Source organism: Salvelinus namaycush, chromosome 37 (genome assembly GCF_016432855.1).
Source record: "Salvelinus namaycush isolate Seneca chromosome 37, SaNama_1.0, whole genome shotgun sequence".
NCBI lineage: Eukaryota > Metazoa > Chordata > Actinopteri > Salmoniformes > Salmonidae > Salvelinus > Salvelinus namaycush.
Window position 1 is genome coordinate 7,527,710 of NC_052343.1, and position 18,180 is coordinate 7,545,889.

At 42.5% G+C, this 18,180-nt stretch overlaps 1 protein-coding gene across 2 annotated transcripts; it reads left to right on the top strand.

The window, feature by feature from the left end:
* The first annotated feature begins 710 nt into the window (after nt 1–710).
* Nucleotides 711–14,814, top strand: LOC120031127 (protein eva-1 homolog B-like). Of its 2 annotated transcripts, XM_038976717.1 has the most exons (4): nt 712–987; nt 10,177–10,342; nt 12,835–12,934; nt 13,137–14,814. In XM_038976717.1, exons 3-4 carry the CDS (start codon nt 12,868–12,870, stop codon nt 13,565–13,567), a joined length of 498 nt encoding a protein of 165 aa, XP_038832645.1. In that variant the 5' UTR covers nt 712–987; nt 10,177–10,342; nt 12,835–12,867; the 3' UTR covers nt 13,568–14,814. The 2 variants fall into 2 exon arrangements, with proteins under 2 accessions (XP_038832646.1, XP_038832645.1); XM_038976718.1 differs by lacking the exon at nt 10,177–10,342 and having other exon boundaries at nt 711–987.
* Nucleotides 14,815–18,180: the final 3,366 nt, after the last annotated feature.

An 18,180-nucleotide genomic window follows, 5' to 3' on the forward strand; every position in this document is an offset into this window, starting at 1 on the left:
AATGTAGGACTTATGTCCATGTCATGCTGTCATGGCCAAGTGCTAAGCCTGAAAAGTAGGTTATTTTTTCAAAAGTGTTCAAAAGAGTATGGATACTTACATGGCTGTGTGGTTTTGTGTTATTTTGTTATTCAGCAAGGATAGTTACGAGATAGGTATCTCCTATTATACAGTCCAACCTCTTCAATCGTCCTTGTCCTTTCTATAATGGATTTTAAAATCATATTGATATTGTTTCTGAGTGTGGCTCACAACTGTTAGCAATTAGCTTTCAGTGAGGGGGTTGTCATACTATTCAGATTACATGTTTAGTCCTACCCCCCAAATGTTCCACTTTCCCATTCATCTTTACATCTAAAAGGCTTAAGCTGCAATACAGTACAGTTTGGTTTCCTATATACAGTTATTTTTAATGGCTCCAAAGGTAAACAACAATTCTTCATTGTTGTGCCTCGTGTTTTGTTTTTGTTTGTGTTTGCTGTCATTCTGTACTCGGTGTGGAAAATCAATTTGTCGAGGGGTTGTGCTTTTCCTGCTCATCATCTTAACACAGAGGGGACGAGGGGGAATAACTCCCCTCCCAATACTCCCTCTTTCCTTCCTCCCTCCCTCTTTCCCAAACCCTGCTCATTTTTGGCAGTTCCTCGTTCCTCCTTTTTTTTCTCTCTCCTAAAGGGATTGTATGACAGCTATTCCTGCTGCTGGCAGAGAGAGTGGAGACTGTGAGGGAGAGGGAAAGTCTGTTATTCAGAGGAAGTTACCACCTCTTCCTTATAGGCTTCTCTACAAGTTCCAGGACTGGAGAACAGCAGTAGTCACACACAGGGAATCGGCAAGATTGACAAAGTCAGGATTGCTTGTTGTGTTGATTTTCCCAACCTGGAGGCGAGAAGTGGACTGTTTTGACTGAGGCTAGCATTGAGCCTTACCTTATCTTGACATGAATTAACTTTCCTAAGTGGACACCTTGACAGCACTACTTACTTGGTAAGTGTGACAACCCCAGTCTGTGTATGTATAATAACATATGAACCTCAACAAGGTATTTATATCACTGTATTTACAATGTAAAGGCTGTAACTTTTTGTGTTTCCCTTAAAACCCATAAGGGTCTAAGCCCTCCCTAAGCCGGGGGAGGGGGTTCTACTAAGCTATATGGATTTTTTTTAAAGAAGTTCATAACAAGGATCATTTGGCTATTTGATTTATAATTTTAAGACCTCTTGAAGTATCCACCAAAAATATGTAAAAAATAAATAAATATGAAAAATGATATTGGGCCATCCTGCAATTAGCCCATACAAACGCAGTAAATAGCAGATTCACTACATGGAACAACAGATAGCCCCCCAAAAATATCAAAAGGAAGTTTGTTCTGAAATGTCTCTCCTTGTGAGGACCGATGCCGTACAGGAGATGCAGGTACGGGGAGTCAAACATTTATTCAGGAACGGACATAGAACACGACAGGAACAGCGTCAGCACACGGGAAAACAAGGACATATGACAAACAATCCTGAAGCAGGGAACAGAGCTAGGAAACAGACAGATATAGGGAAGAAAATTACACAAGTAATTGAGTCCACGTGAGTCCAATGAGCGCTGATGAACGTAACGGGGAAAGGCAGGTGTGCCTACTGAAGGTGACTTGAGTGCGTAATGTTGGGGAGTCTGGCGTCCTCGAGCGCCAGAGGGAGGAAGAGCGGGAGCAGGCATGACAGTACCCCCCCCCCCTAGGGGTGCCTCCCGGCGTCCCACCTGGGCGAACCGGCCGAGACATAGGCGCTGGGCAAGCTGACTGGGGAAGGGGGAGGAAGAGCGGGAGCAGGCGTGACACTCCTATATCTGAGAGATATAAGAAAGATAAGGAAACATTTGTAAATTGTTTTTTACATGTATTTAACCCCTTATTTTTGGCACAAAACAGTCTTTATATATATATAAATACTTCCATAATTTTTTTTCAACTGGTATCATATTAGTGTGTAGCCCAAACTGTTAGGACTCTACAGACAGAAGTTGGCAAATTGGCTGTACCGACTTCAGACAAGTTCCAAGACGCTTATTGGGGTCGTGGAGCAAAAAGGAGAAAACCATCGGGTTTGTGAAAGTCTCATCTTTCCATAAAGGGGTCATAATAGTTTGGGAAGACTGATTTTCGTGATGTCTCATGGTATGACAAACACAGCTCTATCTCTTTCACCTTTCACCGCAGATGTGGAAGTGCAACATAGGCAGATGCTGATATCGCTATCTTAAACTGATTGATTTTTATGGGGGTGCGACGTGTGGTGCGTGTCTAGGTACAGTGGGGTTTCAATGAGTGCCTGCTGTTTCATGTTTTGCAGTTTATGTTCCTTCAGAACTCTGCAAAGCAGTACTCTTGCGGTTGCACGAGTTTGCGAACACTAAAAACACTTTAAAACTCTGATGACGACTAGAGGTTCCCTTTCGGTCAGAACACTCAGTAGAACACACAGCTATAGGTTCCAGCGCTGTGTGTTGTACCTTGTTTCCTTCCTTCAGTAGCTATATTCATATCTTTACGTGATTCAAGCTCATTCATAGGGGGTTATACTGTTCTTGTTGGAGTGTCCTCAAGAGAAGCAATGCTCACCTTTGAGCATCTCAACAAGAGCTACAGTATGAAGTGTGTGTGGTTACAACACGTATCTGATGGATCGGTGCCAGAGAGCAGGGCCGATGCAGCTAGCTGCACAGTGGCTAACCTTGCGGTGATAAATGACTGCACTTTCGCCACAATAAATACAAAACATTCTGTATTTTGGTGAGGGCCGCATCAACGGCGTAATACGATCAGGGGGAGCCGAGGTTAGAGCGTCACGCTTCACTAATGTGCAGCCCTCCGTTTCGTCAACATATAGGGGTCCTGTGTGTGTGCATACGTGTCTGTGTGGGAGGGGGAATAATGGTTTTGTCTCACACACATACACACACCATCTCCACTGGAGTACTGTGGTCCTCTTATCAGTAGGAGATAGCCATTCTCAGAGGTCCCCTCTAATTAGCATATCTAAGTGGGCAGGCTGTTTGCTGTGCCTCCCTGTGTCAATCTGATAAAGTGACAGATAACAGGATAAGTGTGAATGCCTATAACCCTCAGGCGTGTTTTGGGACAGTTGACTTGTATCTGACCTCTCCCAGCTGTGTTCCCCTCCATCCTCTTGTTCTCCTCAATCTCACTGCCCCATGTTTTATTACTGGGGTTTTTGCCTTATCTGTGGCCTCTAAGGAGTCACAAGTCAATATTTGACTTGAAACGCTTGTCTAAACTCTAAACCATTTTCCTGGCCCTCTGCTGCACAGGAGACAACAGTGTTTCAGAGTGCTTTCACGGACATACATAGTCCAGGATCAAGACGAGTGGTGTATTTTATGAGTGGTGTATTTTATGAGTGGTGTATTTGCTTTATTACCACTACCATCCTGTAATGATGCCTTGGTATCGCTATTTAAGCCATTGCCTTGGGTCTTGCTATTCTCTCCTCGCAGACACTGTTAGAGTAACTCACATCTGACAATTTCTTAGGGTGAGTGAAACATTACTCTCCCATTTGTGTTGGTATAATGATTGGTTTGTTGTGTAACATGAGAGAGAGTTTGAGACATGCCATCTAAATGAAGTGGGGCATACAGTATATTATATTTTGTAGACCACTAGCCATTACATGTTATAAACAGGCTTTGAAGGAGACGCAGAAGCTATGAACTGCCTCATCTAATCAGATGTAAAGCCAACAAGACTGTATTCGATTCAGATTCGCCATTGACAAATAATAAGTTGATGAGGGATTTATCTCTGAAGCTGTGTTTAGCAAGACTCCTACTAAAACCACTGCTGTCTCATAAAGGCTCAATTCTTTCTAGTCACGGCTTCTCCCTGGTCTCCTTAGACTTAGGGGGATGTTTGACGTGCTAAATCCACTAGGGTTTGCCTAAGCCTCTCTCTCTCGCTCTCTCTCTCTCTCTTTCTCTGTACACACGTGAATGTCCAAGAACATAAATAAGCCCTGGGTTTAAGGTTGAATTTGTTTAAACTTTACATGGGAATCTGGGGGAAGAGAGAAACCATATGGTGAAGAAGGAATAAAAAAACAAGATGACAGGGTTGAGCACACAGAAACTGGTACAGTGACGTTTGTAAAGTATCTCTAGTTATTTACACATTCAATAAGAGACACTGGACTCAGAAGCTTAATCTTATAATTGAATCATAGTTTAAGGTCCGTTATCAAATATTCATGGTCTACACCAAACAAGTTGTTTGTCCAGCTCTGACAAAACTGTACCCTGACGAACTAAAGAATTCATACCATACAGACTAAAAATGACACCACGGATCACTTTCCCAGAAGACTAGGCTTTATTTATGTCTACATGTTTGTGGACAGGACAGTTAACTCTGCCCCGCCACCCATGGAAAGGGTTAACACGTTTTGTGTCGTAGGGTAATCACAAGTCCTGTGTAATGAATACAGTGTGTGGTTGTGGTCGGATGTTGCATGCTGGCCCAGATCGATCAGAGATCACAACTCCGTTTGTGGAGCTTGAGGCTGGGGATCACCTGGGGTGCATGCGAGGGGGCAAAAATGAACACACATATGGTGGTATGCACAGACAGACACTCTCACGCTCTGTCTCTCACACACACACACACACACATTCCTGTGCACACACACACAAACTCATTAAGTTCAAATTCTGAGCATCAATGTCCTGGGCTCTGTATGTCCAGTACTGGATAGAGATGGAACACGTATGATAAAGTCGATATGAAGAAAGAGCATGTGTTTCCTCTTCTGGATTTCCATATGAGAGCAGCATTTTGTCTCTGTCTACCATCAAACCCCTCAACCCCACATCTGGCCACTATTAACCCCCACCACCATGGGCCTGTATCTCCATTACCCCCCATACCTCCACCAGCCCAATCCTCACGGGGTAAAGAGATTGCTCTCTAGATCATTTCTTATGTCACTAAAATACCTGCTTCGAATTGTCACGGGTTGCAGTTACATACGCCCTGCAAAGCATAGAGGCTTCTCTGCTGAACCAAGTTGGAGTGGAGTTGAAGTTGGCACTCTCCATTTAAATGAAATCATGGCCTCACGTGGAGAAGTATGACATAAAGAAACCAAAACAACCTCCTTATTGAGTACCTGCCATGTGAATGAGATCAGAATGTTTAGTAATGCCTTGATCGAGAAAAAAGTTCTGGTCCTTGAAAGCTACAGTGTTAAAAAGCTGTTGTTAATTGAGTCTAAAGTCAAGTTCAACAACTTATCAAAACTGGCTGGCTGTCAGCAAGGCAGTAAGTGGCAAAAGTGTGTAATGGAGAATGATGTGTAACTCAAATGTGTCCACCCACTGTGCACAAATGTCGGTACAACGTCTAGTTTTGAATTATATTTCATTGCGTTGTCAATGAGTGTGAATTGAAAATGAAATCAAAACAATCTTTGAGCCATGTAAGTGCATTTTGGTTAAAAGTTTGGTGAAAAAATACAACAAAAAAAGGTTGATTCTCCAAGTTTGTGCCAAGTGGGCAGTTTAAAATGTCTCACTTAAAGCCCCCAGAAAGTTAATCCAAGGCTACTGTTTGGAAACCACCTTCACTGGGTGGCAATCCTGCTCGCTGTTCAGAGGAGAAAAGAAAAAGCAGATTTTCTAAGTTTGAGTTTCAGCTCTGTGGAGCTCCCCATACTCTCAGCTGGCAGCCATCTTTGGGGTCAGCTCTACCTTGTGCTCAGTGTCACTGAGCCTGATGGCAAACACATGTCTGACTGGGCTCGAACTGAAATAATCCCCCCCCCACAGTACAAGCCCATGGCCAGGGCACGGTGCAATGGAAAACAGAACCAACACTTAGCACAGCTTGAGCCCCAAGATCCCATGTCAAGAGAAAACGAAAAAGGAAGACACTCTCTTTTCTCCAAAATGCCGTTACAACCATTCATGGCTGTCAAGAAAGACCAGCCGCGCTGGACAGAAAATGCCTTCACCAGATGCCTACCCTCTGAATGCTTTTGCAGGCACCGGCACGAACAGAGCCCTTGCTCTGAGGAAAAGTGTCCGTTTTTATTAGTTGGAACGTTACCGCATGCACCTCTGCCTGTCTGTCTCAGGGAGAGTGTCAGGGCTAGAAGGGATACAGCTTCTGTCAAATGAATGTGAAAAGTAGATTTTTTGGTGTGCATTTTAGCTAACCTTAACTCTTTTCCTAACCTCTTCTCCTAACCTTCTGCGTAAGTTCTCCTAACCTCTCACCAAAAATAAAATATGACAAAAGCTGTATCCCATCTAGTAAAAAGTTCCATCAGGCTTTTCTGGACTTTTCTGGACTGTCCTGCCTTGGTTGGTGGTCAGGTGATCTTGGTTGGCTGGGTTTAGGTATAGAGAATGCCTGGGAGACCATACACTGGCGTGATTGAGGCCACATGGTAAACTATTTTACAGAAAGCTGTTAAAATAGGAAAGGTATGGAAGAAAAAAAATCCAGTAGATACTTTTGTGATACAACAGTTTATGAGCATTCTAGGGAACAGCCATTAACCTGCTTTTCTGCTACTTACAGAATCTCACATCATGGCTTTCTGAGAAAATTGGAAACTAAGTAAATCAAAGCACTAGCTCTACAGGCCGCTCAATTGCAGCATATAGTATTTATTCAAGTTGCAAAAGTCAAGTGGAATATATTGAGCTTAGAACTGCCTCCATGTGCTCAAAACAATGAATAAATTACTCCTCGGTGGTCCATTTGATCCCATGGATCATTAATCCCAGACATATTTTCTCTCTCAGTAGCTGAAACAAAAATCTAAGAAACAAGGAACTTTTTAATTAACTTTGTCAGGGGCAAAGTTGATGAATGCTATAAAATTGTCCTCATTTTACACTCAAACTCAAAGTGACACCAGTTACAGTACGTCTCTGATCTCCCATGCCAGAGCTAGGCTATATATGTGCATAAAAACAACAAAATGTGATTAATTTCAAATCTGGGCTTTTTCAACTCACTGAAGACCTATGCCAGGCAAACCACAGAAAGACCATCCATTGTGCCAGGGAACTATTGTGGCTGCACATCAATTCTAGGTATCGAAAATATCCCTTTCACTCTGTGGTTCAAAGTGTGTCATTATGGTGAGGAAACAGGCGTACTCGCTGCCTTGTGGGATCAGTTTTTTCTAATGTATTTTCATTGTAATTCAATTTTGGCTACACTCCCTGGATAAATTCCTACTCAGGGGCTGTTAATGTGATTTCTCAGACTTGACAGAGGAGTACTATGGTTAGATACTTTATGAATGGTTTATAGTGTACAAAAGGGCCTGTTTGGTCATGAAAACTCTTGCTTCTGAGGTTGGTCCCTGTCACTATGTGGCTAGTCAATAGTTTAGGAAGTATCTTTATCTAGTGAGACGGCATAATCAGCTTCTCCCCACAAGACAATAACAGTGTGATTAGCTCAGACAATCAGACAAAGCTCAGACAATCAGACAATGCTATCCTTCACTTTAAAGGCCCACTTTAAAACTATTATGTTGACTTCATGGACAGTCAGACATTGTATCCATACCTCCATCTATGAATTCGAATTGTTTACATTTCCTTGACCCAAGTTTATAACAAACCAGGTGGCGGGGCTGCCGTTTTGTTGTTTGTCAAATTTAAGGAGTGGGAGATGAGGGTGTTTGTCTGGACTGGGTTCCGGACTGACAGTACAACCAGATGTATGGGAGGTAACTTGGTAGGAAAGGAAAAGCTATTGGGCTCTTCTCCAAGTTGATAAGACCAAAAATATCACACAACGTAACGGACAGGGTTTTCCTTCATTTGGTTCCTCTTTCCTCCCAACCAAAGTAAACAACTGTTAGTCAGAAATAGAGAATGAACTCTTCCCAGGCCTCACAATAGCACATGTTGTTTACCTTGGCGTCAGTCTCAGCACTATTTGTGCTTAGGCCTTACAGTTATTTGAGACTTGGATGAACTTTTCATTGTTTTTGTATCTTGACGTGGTGTCAAGATACACTTTTCTTACACTCTTAAGTACAAACTGATTGGCTTCAATGTGAACTCATTGGTTGACTGATGATGCCCACCATGTGACTAAGGACACAGGAAGTGGATTGTGTGTTCAAATTGTTTGACCTGAGGTTATGAGGTCAGTTAGGAATGAATGACAGGCATTATCTGGTCACATGCGAGGTGATGTAATCTATGAGTGATACCATGAAAGTGGAAGCCTTCTCACACAACATTAGCTTGGAGTTTGCCTCCATTTATTTCCAAAAAAAGGTTCTAGTACCATAAAGGGTCTTCGGCATGTCGGTGTAGGAGAACCCAGTTTCGTTTCATTTAGAATTCTACAACCACTAAGAACCCTTTGAGAACCTGATTGTGACAACTTTTTTTGTAGTGGCATAATGATCCAGTCGGCATTTTAACTTCTTTGGAGGCTCTTGAAGGGAGTAATATGCTAGAACATTTTCAGCACACATTCAAGGTCCCTAAAACTGCAGAAATACTGAAACATATGTAAACAGTGTTTTTCTCTCCAGCAGTCAAGGGACATAGCAACATCTGCTATTGATTAGAAAATTAATTAACTTGGAGAGCATGACTGACAGTTGAGTCATGGGAATGTGCGTTGAGGGAGGTCGAGAGCACGTCTGTTCATCATTTCTTCCTCCCGGTAAAACAAAAACACAACAAAACAACAGGCCCAGGTTAATTATTGTTTAGATTGGCTTCAAATGAGTCTCCGGTTGTCTTTAACCACCGTTCTCAGATGCCTGGGTTCTGACGAATTTCGTTCTGGTGCATTCCACTCTGAGAAAAGAGCAGTTAGGCCCAGTTAGCAGTCCAATCATTAGCCATGACCTTGGAAAACTGGTGAAGTCGCTGGGACCTTACACTTTATTACCCTTGAGACCAAAGCATAATATTGCATTGGAAAGCGCTTTAGACAGTATCCTATGTGGATACTGGCTGCTTTGCCTAGACAAAGAATCGTTTCAAATAGCTAAGCAAGGATTAGGCCTAGGTGACCTGGTCCGAGATCAGTTTTTTGCTTGGCAATTACGACGACTGTAGTTGGCTATACATACAGCACATACAGGAAGGATCCTGCTTCTGTGGTCCAAAACAAAAGGCTGACCATATGACTCGGTGGCCTGGACTGAAGAGATGCTGCCAAAAAAATATTATAATAAAGTGATGCTGCCATGGCGACTGCTCCCTGTGTCCTTGCTAGCCGCGAACACTCTCCCAGGCCCAGCATTAGTGTACATAGGGTCTGGCAAGAGTCAGCAAGATCAAAATCTGCACTGGAAAGCAAAGAGGCCCTGCTAAACCAACTCAAGCTGGCACTGGGCTTTTTCCTCTCAACACAAAAAAGGGTTTGCGAAAAATTCAAAGCGCAGCGTTTTTCATGGTCCTCTTTCCCCACCTGAAATGTATAGAGCTGCTCATATTCTGTGAGATATACTGTGGCTGTCGGGTATACAGACTAGGAGTTCTACTTCTTGGAGACAAAGTGCTCTGAGGATATCACAGTGGTTTGATGTGTCAGAGATGGGATGAGACTTTAGTTTCTATGTTAAACTGTTCCAGGAAAGCATCAGCCTGTAGCTGTATCAGAGATATTTTATGTACTTTTATTTATCCCTTGTAAGCAGCTTTGACTTCAAACATATCAGTGCTTAGGGGTACACACAAAAACCTAGAGAGAATTCACTCTTTGTCATGTTTGATTACAAACACCATGGACAAATCCGCCCCAAAATCTCTCTGTCTCCCTGCACATAATTTATTGTTGTGTAGTCTCCATACATGTACAGTGTTTCGGTGTTTACTATTTCTAATATATTATCTTACATGCCTTTTCATCATGGTTGTACATGCCTTTTGGACATATGCGTATGTAAACTGTATTTATACAGTATGCACTGTATATGTAGGCGTTTGCGTATCCAAATATGAACTTTTGTACTACTGAAAGCTAAGCCTGCGTTTTGTCTGCTGGCGGACTGTGTATCCCTCGGCAACAGCAAAAGGCCAGTCATTGTTTCATTGCAAACGCCTCAGTGAGTTTGGATCTGATGTAGGCTGACGGCTGTGTGAGTGTCTGTGTGTTTGCTCTTGTCTCAGGGCGGCCAAATGAACTGTTCGGTCTGAGGAGCGAAGGGCACGGGCATAGATCCAGAGAGAGAAAGAGAGAGAGAGAAAGAGAGAGAGAGGCTCAATTATTCAGCAAACCTCTCCACTTCCACCATGAGCTGGGACTGAAGACTTACCTCTAAAGCTTCATTTTATGGTAAGGTTAATGATACAATACAAAAGTGTACATCTGTCTGTACTTCTTATTGCCTATCTTTATATCTTAGAGCAACAGAAAGAGTATTGTGCTTTTTTAAAAAGAGTCAGGCGTGTGCTATGAACAGCTGCAATACATATGGTTGACCCATGTTTTTGTTGCATTTTTGTATCAACAAACGAGCACGATAACAACAGCATAATATCCTTGAGATTCACATTAGCGTAGAATCCATAGACTGAAGAGATCACCCCAAAAATTTGAGGTGACATAGAACAAAAACAGGTGGACTGTGCCTTTTTTATGTCAATGATCTGTAGGTCATGTGCTATGACTTAGCTTGTTGTGAGCAATTCCACGGGTTAGTACTGTATGTGACTGTGCTAGAGTCAGCCATCTTTTCATACTTGAACAACATGTTTGTTCCTCTGGGAGCCATAACACAGAACACGTGTAGAATGAAAGGGATCGGTTAGCTAATGGTAACGTGCTAACACATCAAAAGGTTCAGGGATACTCGTATTGGCTGGGCCCCTGTGTCGCTATCTATCACGTCTTGGTTTTCCTGTGCCTTGTGCCTTGCATGTACCATGTGATGATGTCATCAAGGTGGGTCGGGGGGGGAGAACAATAGTGGAGCGGACGAGAAAAGGGCAGGAAAGAGTCAGCAGGAAAGGGCTATGACAAGGGTTGAGGGTGAAGAGAGGGGGTTGCACAGGAAATGCAGGAGAGACCCAGTAGGAGCCACATGACCCTTTGGATAGAGTGTTCCATATGGGAGAATCCATCCAGCCTCTCACTTCGATTGGAAACAGGTTCTCACTCTCTCTCTCTTTCTCTCTTGCTCTCTCAAAAGCGCAGGGGTAGCATAGGGGCTCGCTGTTATAGCCTAGCCTACGTAATTGACCACATAAGAAAAGAAGCAGGACCAGGCGTTGTACTTTTGTTGCGTGGCGAGGCGTGGTGCCGCAAGGTTCTCTGTGAGGGAAATTTGAGACTTCCTGGGAAGCCTGAGGCGAGGGAGCAATGACCGGGCCAGCGAGGGCCTGCAGGAACACAATGGAGCCAAACAGAGCGACAGGAAACGCTGAGGAAAAGATTCAGACGACCAGAAAGCGTCACCAGGGATAAGCCCAGTGGACAAAACTTAAACCAATCAAATGACTTGCCTAAGCTTAATCATTCACATTTGGTTCTGCTCTCCAGGCAGAGCTGCCTTCAGAACAAGATCAAGAAAGGAAAACCCAGTGACTCTGTTTCAGTCAGGGATAGTAAAAGTGTGACTCATATAGATATTTACACAATAGCAACAACACAGGTCTTCCAGGTCTTCACCCATTTGTGTCAGTCAGGGAAATTTAAAGGGTGAACAACCCAGGTACTGTAAAAACAACTCAGAGGTCCTTGGGCCGTGCCTCTATTGATCCGGGAGGCTCGTTGGAGGAAGTGCTGTTCATTGGCTTCTGAGAAGAGAGTTGACCCCTGGCCCCTCACTGTAGAGGCCTGTCCCAGCTCACAGGCAGGACCATGTTCCAAATGCGTCATGATCCCAGTTTGCGCTGTTGGTATTTGAGGACGAAACAGTGGAGCTTTTGTTTGCCACAGCTGGACCAGTAGGCCTTGTCCTCACCCACCCAAAGACATGTGTGACCGACCTGCTCGATTCGGTCTTATGTAGCAAAATTTGAAATTGTGTTTTTTTTACATTGGATAAAAGTAGACTCAGAGCTAGGAAATGGTATATCATACACTACAGTTGAGGAACAATGTGAAAGTAATTCCGCTTTGAAAGTTGATCAACTTGTAAGTCCAATTTTAAGAAAATGTCACTTGAATGTTAGTATGGAAAAATGCTGTGGTCAGTGTGTTTGGCGCAACAGCAAACAAGAAAACATCTAGTGTGGCACTAGAGGCGTTCGTAAAACACTTTATCTACATTGTAAAGGGGTGGGGAATTATGGGGGTTTGTGGTAGCAGAAGTGTTTCAGTGGGGTGCATGAGGGTAGCATGAGGGTAGCTGAGGGTAGCATGAGGGTAGCTGTGGGGAGCATGAGGGTAGCATGAGAGTAGCTGTGGGGTGCATGAGGGTAGCACGAGGGTAGCTGTGGGAGCATAAGGGTAGGAGGAGGGTAGCTGTGCGCTGCATGAGGGTAACATGAGGGTAGCTGTGGGGTGCATGAGGGTAACATGAGGGTAGCTGTGGGGTGCATGAGGGTAGCTGTGGGGAGCATGAGGTTAGCATGAGGGTAGCTGTGGGGTGCATGAGGGTAGTATGAGGGTAGCTGTGGGGTGCATGAGGGTAGCATGTGTCTTTTGGCCAAACCTCATTGTGTCAGTTTGTTTGAGGGTGTGTGGAAGTTTCTGTGATACATGGTGGGAATAACTTAATTCATGCATACATTAATGCAGACAGTACTTGGCATTGCATGATTGGCATAGTAGTTGAGATCGCAAGGAATTCTGATGCAGTGTGTTGTGTTTATTTGTATTAGGTGTAAGGCAGGGCTACTGGACATATCGTCAGCATGGATGCAAAGAGGAAAGAGATGGACCTCCTGAGCAACAGCATAGCTGCCTACGCACACATCAAAGGTCAGTCAATCAATCAATCACTTTAACAACAGCAGTTGTCACATTGCTTTTAAAGTACCACAAAATGAATCAATGAAACAAAATCGGCAATGTGCCAGTCATAACAATATTGATTTAGGCTACTAGCACAATTACTTTTTGACATAATGTGGTGTTTTGTTATCCTAGGTGAATTTACCAATGATCTTTTTCTGTCCTGTAGAGAACCCGGAGAGCTTTGGGCTGTACTTTGTGATCGGGGTTTGTTTCGGCCTGGTCCTCACCCTCTGCCTCCTGGTCATCCGGATCTCCTGCAAGCCCCGCACCAACATCCCGGCCTCCACGCCCGAGAAGAAACACTTAAAGGACTTCAGTGAGGACGAATGTGATGAAGATAGCGTGGATGAGGAAGAGGAGGGTGACGTCGAAGCACCCGCCCCCCTGCCCACCACAGAGATTCCCATTGGCAACCACCACAACCACAGCCAATCGGACGGGACACTGAGCGTTAACGTGTTCACGTCGGCCGAGGAGCTGGAGCGGGCGCAGCGATTGGAGGAGAGGGAGCGAATCATACGGGAGATCTGGAGGAATGGGCAGCCTGATATCCTGGGTTCAGGAACAGGCACTATAGGTCGGGTGCACTACTACTAATGCCCAGTGCTACGGGACCACTGAATGGACATACTATATAGAACTATGGTGCTATGGAATCAGGGGGTACACTGTGGTCCACACCTGCCAAAGACAGACTTAGAATCAGACCTCTGGTTGGGAGACCAGAGACCTTACGATTCCCATGAGGGGTGTTACTCATGCTGTTGCATACAGGCAGGTCACAAATGGCGCGCTACTTCGATCTGGTGTCTATTCAGTGATGTGAAATGTTCTGAACGTTGCAGATAGAAATATAATGAATAGAGCTTACACAATTCCCTATTGTACCTGAAAGACAATCATATCTGTTCTACACGATACGTTTCTATCTGAACGTTCTGTGAAGTGACATCCCTCTGAACAGGCCCCTGAAGTTTAAGTCTTGACTCTAACACTATGTGATAGTGGTGTGCTGTGTGAATGTATTTCCCCCATCAACATTTGTCACCTACTATCACTGCCATAATGGAGTTACACCACAAGGCACCTTTGAGACCAGTTCTGCTGCTTTGTGATCTAGGCATGTGAAAGGGAACATTTAAAATAATTGGAGTCTACAGTATAGAGAGATGCCTGAATAAAGTATTGCCCTTAGAAAAGCACAAAGGGAGTAAGGAAGGACTAATACAGCTATTGACAAATTGCCAGAGATGCTGTAGGGAGTAGGGACCAAGTATTTTGTAATGAGAGGTCACTTCCTTTTGTTTGCTATGGGGCCATGTTTCCCTCAACACATTGGTGAGTTTACAGCGGGACAGCTCCGTGAACTGTTTGTCATTATATTAGGAAATGATCCTCAATGCTTTAGAGTGGTCTTGGAACCTTCTGTGAGGAAATAGAAATAGATTCGGTGGGACCATTTTTCATCTGATGTCAAATCATTTTGGATTTGGACTGCTCAGTTTGCTCAATTTAAAGACACGGTTTTAGGCTGTTTTCAGAACCAATTACACTAGGGGAAATTAAATAATTAAAGTGTTAAACTCAAAAGGCCTTGTGGTTGTTTCTGTTACACATAATGTCTTTTAGACAAACAACGCTCTTCCTTAAAATGTCCCTGTGTATTTTTAATATACTGTACAATATAAAGATTGTCTAGGGGTGAAATTTAACAACTGAAAGACCTCAGTTGAGCCATTTAATTACAATGGATTTTAAAGTCACTCATTGTTAATTGTTCATCTTAATCAATTGCTACCATGTGTGCCTTGAAATGTTAAATAGATATGATTTTTATAATACAATATCTTGAAAACTTGTTTGTTAAATGTTTTGGCAAAACCCAGTGTTCTATCTAAACTAAATAAAGTCTTATTTTATTGTCTGAAATAAAACACAGGACAAAAGGATGTTTGATTGCCAACAGAATCATGTTGAACGTTGATGAATAACACAATCTGCGTATGTATCTTTGGTATGATCATTATCCAGTTTGTTTCTCTTGGGCTTTAGCTGTACAGGTGTTTAACCAAATAAAGATCTGTCCCTCCAACAAAATATCATCATCAGTGTACCAACTGGGCACAGACATCAATTCAACATCTATTCCACGTTGGTTCAACGTAATTTCAATGAAATTACATTGAACCAATGCAGTCATTTATATTGATTACTGCATTGCTGGGTTTACAGCTCGCAATAAAGGCATTTCGTGCACGTGACATTAAAACTTGAATCTTGACACAACATAGATTCAACCAGTGTGTGATCAGTAGGTATGTTTTATATCCATTTGACTTTTTGGCCAAACTCTAGTACTAGAGTCTGACTGTGCTGGACACCAATGTATAGATAGGCCAGGCCAACGTTGCGAGGAGGAAGGCATTGCTTGTAGAGGAAACCAGCCAAGAACTTCTGTAACATGTCTTAAACCTCCTCGGAGTACACAATGTGCTGGAAAAGCAGACAGGGTAGCAGGTTTGCCTTGGCGAGGTTTTCTCTGTTGAGGTCAGGGCTAAAACCTTGTGGCCAAGGTCCTAGCTACATATGACGACATGGAGGTCTGGACCTCTGGATTTTTTTTCTGAATTAGAATTAATAATAATTGGGGTCTCAACTTGCTGTTGAGAGTTATAGTAGAATACACAAGGTGCAATTTCAAAACTTTGTTGTGCATCATCAGTTTTCCTCTTGTTATATGTCACTCACTGACAGTCACTCAATTAGCCCATATCAGTTAAAACCTTTTCGATTGGTAAATTACTATAGTTAGTCTAGCCAGCTATCTAGACTTGAAGTAATCATGGTCAATTTACCGACCGGGCACGAAGGGCACGTCCCCAGGTGCCCTGACCTCCAGAGGGCCCACCTTGTTTTTGTTAGTCACTCTCACTCAGATATCATATTAAGGGCTGGATTCAATCTGTATCGCAGAAGTATCGCAGAAAATCTGCGTTAAAATGTTAAGGTAATTTCCAACTGAGCTGACCAATTGAGCTCTCCACAACCGTGGGAACATTGCCTTTAATTGTCAATTGCACTATACAGCGGATCTGTATAAATTAAGGCTTGGACTATGATTGCTATAGCCAGCTCGTAAGTCTCAGAAGCCTCAACCTTCTACTGCAGTGGGCTAAATCAGGGTCACACAGAGTGTTTCTTGGTAGTCTTGAACAAATCTACTTTGAAACAAAAAGTATACACCTCGCACACATGGTTATGGGCTTAAAACAAAAGAAGACATGTGTACCATGTCAGATATGGCGGTGAAATATATTCAACGTTGAGTTTGCGTCGCAATATTACACTTTATATACATCACAGAAGACTGAAATATAACAAAACTGTTAACATAGAAACACTGGATTTTCAGGCGTTTAAAAACAATTCATGCTTATTAATTATGAAATTATAAACATATAACATTCCACCCATGAGGCCACTAGGTCATTTGACTGCAGGAACGGGCTATTTAATAGTCGCATAACGGTTAGAACAAATGGGCATTGCATTGTTTTATGGTTGTAGTGGTAATGGCCTTTCAGGTGTCAGACTTCGTTACTGAATTTGCAAGGTTTCTAGACATTTTTTGTTCAATGATGTTGACTAGCGTTTACTGTAACTACAATTCAATTACGTATGTCAGTACATTAGAGAACATTCAATTCGATGAAATAGTATGGCAATTCATCTGGAAATATATGAATGCTGTCAGTACAACTTTCACGGGTCCAACCTCGATCATCGAAGACACTGAAGTATTTGTTTTCATTTAATAAGGCCTTAAATGCTTCACAAATAATGTATAAACGAATGTCATACCATATAAGGGGTGGCAAAAGGGTCATGCCACAATTCTCAAAGTACCAATTAGATCATCAACTTTATATGGTGACATTTGTTTGTAAATGATTTGTGAAGCATCTACGTAGTGCTTATGAAAGCGTCTTTAAGCTGTATATAGTGTGACTAAATGTGAGTAAATTGCCTTTGTTTTCCATCGGACATGTTATCAATCTCAGTAGTAGTAATTGAGAGTAGAGGATCTTCACAGCAAATCTTCCCAGCGGACAATTTCTGGTTCCCTTCTTATTACCAGAACATTAGCAGGGATGTTTTGAGAATGTTAAAATGGCAACGTTTGACAGAGGTTCCCAGGGATGTTCTCAGGACATAGCTATAACGTTTTCTCCATTAATGTCTCTAACATTGTAGCAACGTTAACTGTTTGCTGGGTTTGACTAATACCGATTATACAACTGTGAAGGAAAAACACATGAAAAAAAAAAAAATCAATGAATGAGACAAAGATGAGTTCCAAAATGTTAAGATGAGGAAACTCCAATTAGGATGGACCACACAGAGAACCACAACACTGAGTGGGAAAAGTTTCAGACTCGCCCACTGAAAGAATCTGAACATCTACAAAGGGTAAACTGTAATTTGTGGTTTAGTGACTGATTTGGGAAAAACACCACTTCAAAAAGAATTACCGCGACAGCAGCACACAAGCTCTATTCCTCCCCAATGTAACTGGTTAACCCCTTCATATTGTTCACCGAACCACAGATGATTCTATAGACTAGCATAATAGGCACATTTGCAATTGAGAATCAAATCGAAATGTCACAAACCATACATCTCTGGAGTTCCATCGTTTCCTTGGAAAAACAAAACATGGCCCTGTTTGAATCATTTTGGAATGCATCCTTCCTTCCTCATTTCCTGGATGCAAGCACAGATCTATAAGTGATTGGATAGGTGGAAGCAAGGTTACCACCCTATTAGTTTCACCAATGCAACCAAGTCAGATCTGTGATTACTTCAAGGAAGATAGGATGGAATTTTTGTAGCTTCCATCAATATAAATGTCTGCATTATTTCCAATCCCCCATATATATAGAGCCCTTGACTTTTTCCACATTTTGTTACGTTACAGCCTTATTCTAAAGAACCCTCAGCAATCTACACACAATACCCCATAATGACGAAGCAAAAACAAGTTTTTTGATTTATTTAGCAAATGTATAAAATTAAAAATAAACAGAAATAACTTAATTACATAAGTATTCAGACCCTTTGCTATGAGAATCGAAATTGAGCTCAGGTGCATCCTGTTTCCATATATATATATATATATATATAACTACCAGTTTGGGGTGGCAGGTAAC